Source organism: Halichoeres trimaculatus, unplaced genomic scaffold (assembly GCF_033239565.1).
Source record: "Halichoeres trimaculatus isolate MK-OKI-2021-1 unplaced genomic scaffold, fHalTri1.1 fHalTri1_scaffold_2, whole genome shotgun sequence".
In the NCBI taxonomy this organism is placed as follows: Eukaryota; Metazoa; Chordata; class Actinopteri; order Labriformes; family Labridae; genus Halichoeres; species Halichoeres trimaculatus.
In genome coordinates, this window is record NW_027437180.1 from 4,898,524 (window position 1) to 4,906,503 (window position 7,980).

Genomic DNA, 7,980 nt, shown 5'->3' on the forward strand with positions numbered 1-7,980 from the left:
GAAACTCACCAATCTGCTGAGGGAATCAACAACAACTAATACTTACAGACGTGATCAGAACAAAAAAAAAAATTACTGGAGCTGCTTTCTGTCTTTATATGTGGCAGATTTTACCCTGAATCTACAGAGGCCCACAAAGCTCACACCAAAAGTGATCGACTACCACAGCAGAATGAGTCTGTTTTCTCACAGTGATCAGAGCATCAGGTCACACCAAAGAAGTGTAAGGTGAGAAGGTGTCTGTGGCTTGCAAGCCTTCACACAAGAGACTGAATAATGAAGCAACAAACACGCCTGCCACCTTACCACACCCCACACAGCAAGACCCACAGAACAGGTTCTTGCTTTTGTCGCTGCAGCTCCACCACCAACCCTGCCTCCTTCCTCTTACCTGGTCGACCACATCAATAGACATCTGCTGCAACATTAAACCCCGTGTCTTTACTGTAGACTTTCCACACACACACAGGAACAAAAGTCAAAGGCAGTCTGCCAAAAGACACACTTTGCAAGAGCAGTCACCTGAAAAGCATCCCACAGGTTGAGTGTCCGCAGAGAGTGGGCGTCGCAGGTACACTGACTGTATAATAAGGAATAGGTGAGTACACCGAGACTGGACTTTGACTCCTTGCTTAAGGGCACGGACACTTCCGTGTGATCTCACCTGTCCTCTATAGACTTCATTTGCACAGAAAGTGTCCCACAAATGTGGTAAAAACACTCAGACTTTCTGTGTTAAACGCCAGACTTCCAAAATACCCAAGATAAACACATCAAATCCCAACTTAACTGCAATGTTTGCCAATATAACTCACACTCTCTTGCAAAGTGAGAGTTTCACAAGTCTTGGTGCCAGATATCTTTATCTTTATGCATCTGCTTTATAAAACTTTCCAGAAGTCTCTCTCTCTGATCGAGTAAATCATCAAACCGACAAACTGAAGTCCAGCAATGCTAACAGAGTTAGCTCCGTGCAATGGAAGCTAGCCTGCTAACGCTGCGTTTACTAAAGTTGAGTTTGCCACACTCTTTTTTTACACCCAGAATCGATCTAAACCAGCCATATCAAGGAAGTAACACAAAAGGGCAGAGCATTACCGATTCTCCAAACTGTTACGCTTGTCTTTAGAAGTCCATAAGTGTTGGAGACGGTTTCAGGCCTAGCCAGCCGACTGCTGCTGCGCCGACACGATCCAAAGCTCACCCCGCAGAAGGAGTGAGACAATAACCACCAACTCCGAGTGTGCTCCGAAATACACTCTTCAGCTGGACAACCACACCGTCCACAGCGAGGAGAGCACTCACAATGAAGAAGGAGAAAACACCCACCTCTGCGATTTCCTATCCTCCTTGCCCTGGCTTGTTGTTCACTTGTCTGTGCTCTTCCTCTCCGCTGGGGGGAAGAGGAGGGGGGCGAGCCGAGCACAGCTGAATAATACGGGGGCGTTTTCAAAAGCATGCACTCATTATTTATCATTTACCAACCACCTCACCTCTCCTTTAATTTAGTAACAAGAGTGTGACTACATTTAAAGAAGAGTCTGTGTGCATGTGTTCACGCTATTTATTTCGCTACATATTTTTCAGCAATAGGTGTTAGGTGGATTCAGAGACAGCTTTTCTAAATTCCACCTTGTGGTATTCTTGGTATTGACAACAAAACATTAACCAGTATATAATAAGTTTTCTCAAGGTTTACTTTGTTTCTATGGAGAAATTAATTGTGCTTTAACGGAGGACAGAATATTTGCCTTGAATCATATATCGTTGTAATTAATAAATAAATGAATAAATAAAACAGTGTTTATTGTCCTACCTTCGCCACTTCTATGTATTAATCAGTGCCGCCTTTTTTATTATTATTATTATTATTATTATTATTATTATTATTATTATTATTATCAATTTTTTATTACTTTTTTTGCTTTCAACGCATTGTAAGCTGCCCCCCTCATATTGATACACTAGTGTTTGAGGTTATCGTACTGTTATGTAAACAGTAAAATACTTTAACACAAAATATAACCGCGCCTCAAGAATATATTTTGCTTATTTTTTTATACCCAGACATCATTCATACTTGGATTTAATTTGAATGTACAATATGCAATGCATTTAACCCTTGTGTGGTATTAGTATTGTTGTTACTTAGCCAGTGTTTATGGGTCTATTTATGGGATAGTGTATGAGGGAGAAAAAAAAAAAAAAAAGTTTGGGTCCCGCAAGACAAAAGAGGAAAATGTGCGGGAATGTAAGCGTAGATGGTGTTTGTTGAATTTTCAACAATGTTTCAACTTTCAAGCACGCACGCACGCACAAATACACACAGACACACACACGCGCACACACACACACACACACACACACACACACACACACACACACACACACACACACACACACACACACACACACACACACACCTTGTGCAGGAACAGGAGGGCAGAAAACACTGTCAGGAGGCCTAGAAAGGAGGAAGACAGAGTGAGGATGCACAGGACCTACACGTTAGCCCCAGGTCCAGTGGACCCAAACACCATGTATGTAATATAAATGCCTAGGGTGGGTGTATAGTATGTGGTCAGAGAAAATGTGTTTTGATTCATGTTCTTCACAGAAAATGAGCCAAAGCCAATGAATTTTAGGTTGAAAAAATAATTAATTATTTCATTTTTCTTTCAATGGAAACGGGTCCCACAGACCCAAATAGGCCTACCATACAATTGTTAAATTGTATGCTCTAACATCAAAATCAAGACAAAGCATTTATATTTTGTATTACCTTGTATCTTGTTTAGGTCAAGCTCCAGTTATGTTGGCTACTGGTCACACCCATGTGATATCACACTAATTTTCTTATATGATTTTGGTCAGCATCTTCCAGAGCAGGTTCTCTGATTTCACATCTGAAAGCATGAAACACTCCTTTCCTTTAGTTCTGTTCCTTTCCTATTCTGTTCTGAATCAGATCATTCGACACAATAATTTCCACCAAATCAGCTTGATCCAAACACTCTAGCAATCACATTTGGGGTACTTGCTTTACTGCAATGTTTTACCCAAACAGCACCAAACAACATTACAGGCCTCCTTAAGAGTGAAATAAAATTAAAAGTGAATACTTACAAGCAGATAGCAAATAGATGACTTTACAGACTTTTTTCCCTTTAATTGTTAACTTCTTTATTTGCGATGAAACATTGCTTCATAAAATATACAAAACATGAAAAATGCACAGAGGTCAAGGTATGCAATATAATCTAAGACTTAAACCAACATCAAGACCAGAATATGGTCTGAATTTAAATTTGAGCAATTAAAATTACGAACTGAACCGTTTAACAGCTATCTTAGAACAGGTTTTACAAGCTTCTGTTGTAATGACTTTCCTGTGAACCAGCAATCTCACAAAGGAAATTGTCAGAAGAATAACTTATGACAAACCAATTAAGAAAACTCACACTAGCACAAAACTTCAGAGCTAACCGTCTCTAATTTTCACCAATAACTTTTTCTCATCCTCTAAAGGCCTCACTCATTTTAAGTCAAACAGAAATACCCTGTGAGGTTCAACACTGCCCTCAAGTGGTTACAGTTCTGCTATTACAGAGCGGGTTGATGTAAAATAATGTAATTTGTTTTTATTTCATGGGGAATGTGAAACATGTAGAGCATAAAATAGCTAAGTGTTGCTATGGTTAGTTTTCAACATTGGTCTCTTGTTAGGTTTAAAAAAAAGTGACAGAAAAGATGAACAGTTTTAGTTTTAGATCACAGCCCTCATTCTTAACACTATCTCAGTAAATCTGATCCAATGCTCAGCTCCTGACATCATGTAGTAAATGTTATCATTTCAGTGCAGCACATTGAATACAACACAATCCACAGTTGGTGTTGTTTCTAACAAGTTTTTACCTCACACTCTATATAAGACCAAATGTTTTTGTACATTAGAAAAAAAAGTTTTGATCCAAAGTTCATCCCATCTCATTCGCAGTGTCAGACACTCTCCTTTGTTGTTAATCTTCACATATAAGTTGCCTCAAAGGAAGAGTTGGGCATCTCTTGATTTACGGTCAAATAACAGTCAATTATGACAAAATTTTCTGCTTTTTGTTTGTTTTTTTCTGTAGTTGAGCTCCAGAATTAAACTTTACTGTCACGGATACTCCCCAAATGTTAACAACAATCTTAAGGCAACAACTCGTGAATTTTTAAAATCTTTGAAAATAATGTCTTTTGACTTTTTACAACCCTGTTGAAATGCAAAAAGAATTCAGACTCCAGAATCCACCTGTTTATTCCCGACAAAACGCTTTAAAAAGTTCCCCCTTAAAAGTTAAAGTTACAATGTAGAACTTTTAAATCCATTTTTTTTTTATTCACAAAGGAAAAGTATCACAATGCTCTTGCCACACCACATTGTACAACTAACCCCCCAATCACAAAATATAACAAACTTATCAAGGCTAAGAGGGTGTCCACCTGTTTTACTTATTTTTGCTTAGAAGTACCACAAATGACCAGCTGGTGGTGCTATGCTCTAACTCTCTGGAGTACTACGCCAGCGGTGTCCAGAATATTTTCAAACAGTGCCACATTTCATTTGATTCCATTTGATCATAACTTTAATCTAATCATGTTTCCTAAAATGTACTTTTTGAACTCTTACTTTATGTTACCAGAAACACTGTGAGTTTTTTGTGCAAATGATAAAAATTTAAAGGTACACATAGTTTAGAACAGTCATTCCCAAAGTGGTTGGTTGCCAGAGATTTTTTACTGGTCACCAAATTAGTTTTGAAAGTGTTTACACGAAATTCATGCTTTCCTCTACCAGAAGAAGTCTCCCCTCGCAGAATGTTTACTGATGATTGGCTCCTCACACTGTCATAGCTGATTATGTTTTCATTGTGAAGGGTCATCACCACAATGTTTCCTGTAACTGGAAACATGTGACTGTTTTTAAAAAGTCTGAAACTATGAGCCGGCGCTACTCAAACAACCAAAGCCAAACCATCGTATGTTTCCTCCTGTTTTACAGCACTCAGAGGAAAACACTGTGTCACCATCACATATATAAAAGAGCTGAGCCATTGATACTTTGATTGTTAGTTTCCAAAAGATTTGAAGTCAGATTCAAAACCCCCTTGAGTTTGAAAGTCCAAAGTCACTGTCAGATCATTTCAGGCACCAGCTGCAGAAACAGTTACAGCTTGTTACAGCTGTGCAGTGACGTCAGGCTGAAAAAGAGGCATGGACGGATGCTGTTACCTTTATTCTGGATGAACATCAGCATTTGTCAAACATGTTAGGCCTGTTAGCTGGTACAAAAGATGTTAGATGATGCAGAAACATGATTAAAAACCCTTTTTATCTTTGCAGAGTTATTCTGTGAATTGGTTTACATCTTGGACATGTTTTGGATTGGGTCACCATGGCTTGTTCCCCCAAAAAAGTGGGTCACCTGAAAAAAAATTAAGAAACACTGGTTTAGAATATAACTCTTACCTTTTTACCTTCTTAACCAACCTCTCTCAAACTGATGCAATAATTGCCTCCTCTTTCAGGACATCCAGTGTGTCAGTGGGTCAGGGTGCACTGGTGAAGGCGTTAGATGAAGCGGTAAACAGAAGTGAGAAAAAAACTGTTACACCTTACACAGTGAGAAGTGATACTGGACAACATAACGCAACTGACTGTCAAGAAATACATGCACTGACAGGACTTATTACTAAGACAAAGACAAAGAAGACACAGTTTGAAGGAGAGATGCATGAGTTAATTTTTGACAATAATCCTGGAGAACAAATGGAGGATATCAGAGCTGAGGAGAGTGATGACGTGGTGGAGAAGACAGTAGAGATTTATGAAGGTTTAGACCCAAGCAAGGATCACAGAGCTGTAACACAGGTCACAGCTCCTCGGCATCCAGGTGAGTAACACCTGCAAATTAAACCTCTCTTTGCTGATAGGAGAGATTATTATTTCGATTATCTCTGATCACATTTTCCACACAGACAGGGCAGCGGGCAAGGCCGTGACTGTGTGTCTGACGCTAGTTTGTGGTCTCCTCCTGGCCGGAATTATAAGCACAGGACTTTATTTTAACAATTGTAAATATATTTTCCTCTTCTTTTTTTTTTTTTTAAGTGATTACAATCCCTGATAGCAGATAAAAAAGTGTTATTTCCTGTCACACGCAGACAAGAGCTGGGCCGAAAAGAGACATCAGACTTTGGTCGAACTCAGTGAGTCTGACACTTTGTGTGTGCATGTGTGTGTGTGACTGAGTGTGTTACTGTGTGTGTCTAGACAACTGATAGTTGTGCTTTATTAATTGTCAACAAACACAGGTCATTTCTGCAAGGATGGTTGCATGTCATTCAGAGGCAGCTTTTACTACATTTCTGCGAGACAGAAGAGTTGGGTGGACAGCAGACATGACTGCAAAGGCAGAGGGGCAGATCTTGTCATTGTAAACAAAAAAGAGGAGCAGGTACATGATAAAGTTCAACTTTCCAAACGCAGCCACCGTCACAGGATGTTTTAGTCCAATAAATAGAGTCCAAGGGTCTGTCTCCCCTTGTTTGTTCAATCTGGGTTTTGTTGCAGGAATTCATCAATTCATTGAGTCGTGTTTTTTGGATTGGTCTGACTGACAGAGAGGAAGAAGGGACATGGAAATGGGTCGATGGTTCAGTTCTGAACAGCACAGGGTAAGCCATGTCTATGTTTGATGCTAAGTTAACACATTGTGTGAATTGTTCAGCAAATGTTTTCTTTAAGTTTGAGTAATATCTGATGTTGTACAGGTTTTGGAAAACTGGCCAGCCCAGTGGGTGGTTTGGAGGACTGAAGGAGGACTGTGTTAACACTTTTTGGTATAAAACACTGAGCAGCTGGAATGATAATCACTGCAACGCCTCACAACACTGGATCTGTGAAAAATCTATTGACTTCTGATGTATCCTGTTCAGGCAATGTAGTTTGTTAAACAGTGTTTGAAATAATCCTTCATAACCTTTTGTCTTTGTGTTTATTAAGTGCTAAGTGCAGCAAAATAATTCAGAACAAAATCAGTTCACGAAGTGCATTTTAACCTAACACCACAGACCAAATGTTTTGACTATGTTTGAGAATTCAAAGTTTCTTCATGAAAAATGGTCTTCCAGAGATACAAGTGCAGCTCAAAAAGATGGAGATTAGAAAAATAATTTCTTAAATACAATAAGGAAAGTTACACTCTCATGTATTCAAATGTTCTTATATGTAAAATATCAAGACTTTTGTGTTTTAATTTTGATTATTTAGCTTACAGCTCATGAAAATAAGTAATCTTGACTTATTTGTATGTTTCCAGGTATTAATCAAAAGTGATTTAAAATAAAATTTAAAAAATGTTCAAAAAGTTGAAAAAGCTTTATTATCCCCAATACTTGGTGGGGCTTATTTTCTATAGCAAATAACTTGGCAGCAATCGCATGAAGCTTGATGGCAGAAGGAAGCGTAAAGCACTCTACAGTCTCCCATTAAAGGACTGCGCTGACTTTAGATTTGACAAGACACTTTAAATCAACAGCAGCAGATGACACGGTACCTCAAACCATCAGAGACTGCAGAAACTTTACACTTGACTTCCACCATCTTGGATTTTATACCTTCCCCTCCTTGAGTAAATGTCTGTCACTTTTCTCCACAGGCCCAGTAGGACGGATGAGACGCTGCCGCTCAGTCTCAGTCCTCTGCTTGTTGAGCTCTGAATTCTTTGGTTGTCTTTCCTTTAAAATCTTCTTAAGGCTGCTGTCATTCCTGCTGATTATGCACCAAGATTCAGGTCACATATTCTGAACATGATCAGAAGATACAGACACTATTTAGCGAACTTAAACTGTTGTTTACACTAGCTTTAAATACAACATGTTGCATTTCCAGTGACTGTAATGATCAAAGCAAACGTGAAAAATCGTTGAAACATTT

At 38.9% G+C, this 7,980-nt stretch overlaps 2 protein-coding genes across 8 annotated transcripts in view; one reads left to right on the forward strand and one right to left on the reverse strand.

The window, feature by feature from the left end:
- ctnnd1 (catenin (cadherin-associated protein), delta 1) overlaps positions 1-1,454 on the reverse strand; it is a 40,215-nt gene extending 38,761 nt beyond the window's left edge. For 4 of the 7 annotated variants that reach the window (XM_074665391.1, XM_074665393.1, XM_074665389.1 and 1 more), the window contains exon 1: positions 1,330-1,454. The gene's annotated coding sequence lies outside the window, so the exon portion shown is untranslated. The other 3 variants (XM_074665394.1, XM_074665390.1, XM_074665395.1) reach the window with 3 other exon arrangements.
- Positions 1,455-5,712: 4,258 nt separating this feature from the next.
- Positions 5,713-7,763, forward strand: LOC141784339 (C-type lectin domain family 4 member F-like). Its single transcript, XM_074662161.1, has 6 exons — positions 5,713-5,935; positions 6,207-6,251; positions 6,357-6,499; positions 6,616-6,719; positions 6,816-6,884; positions 7,703-7,763. Exons 1-6 carry the CDS (start codon positions 5,773-5,775, stop codon positions 7,761-7,763), a joined length of 585 nt encoding a protein of 194 aa, XP_074518262.1. The 5' UTR covers positions 5,713-5,772.
- Positions 7,764-7,980: the final 217 nt, after the last annotated feature.

What these genes read in the sequence shown, in the direction of transcription:
- LOC141784339 (XM_074662161.1), top strand. Translation starts at nt 5,773, where the DNA reads ATGCATGAGTTAATTTTTGACAATAATCCTGGAGAACAAATGGAGGAT. An exon ending in TCAGTTCTGAACAGCACAGG is followed by an intron (nt 6,720 to 6,815) that starts GTAAGCCATGTC and finishes GATGTTGTACAG; the next exon opens with GTTTTGGAAAACTGGCCAGC. An exon ending in GACTGTGTTAACACTTTTTG is followed by an intron (nt 6,885 to 7,702) that starts GTATAAAACACT and finishes TTTTCTCCACAG; the next exon opens with GCCCAGTAGGACGGATGAGA.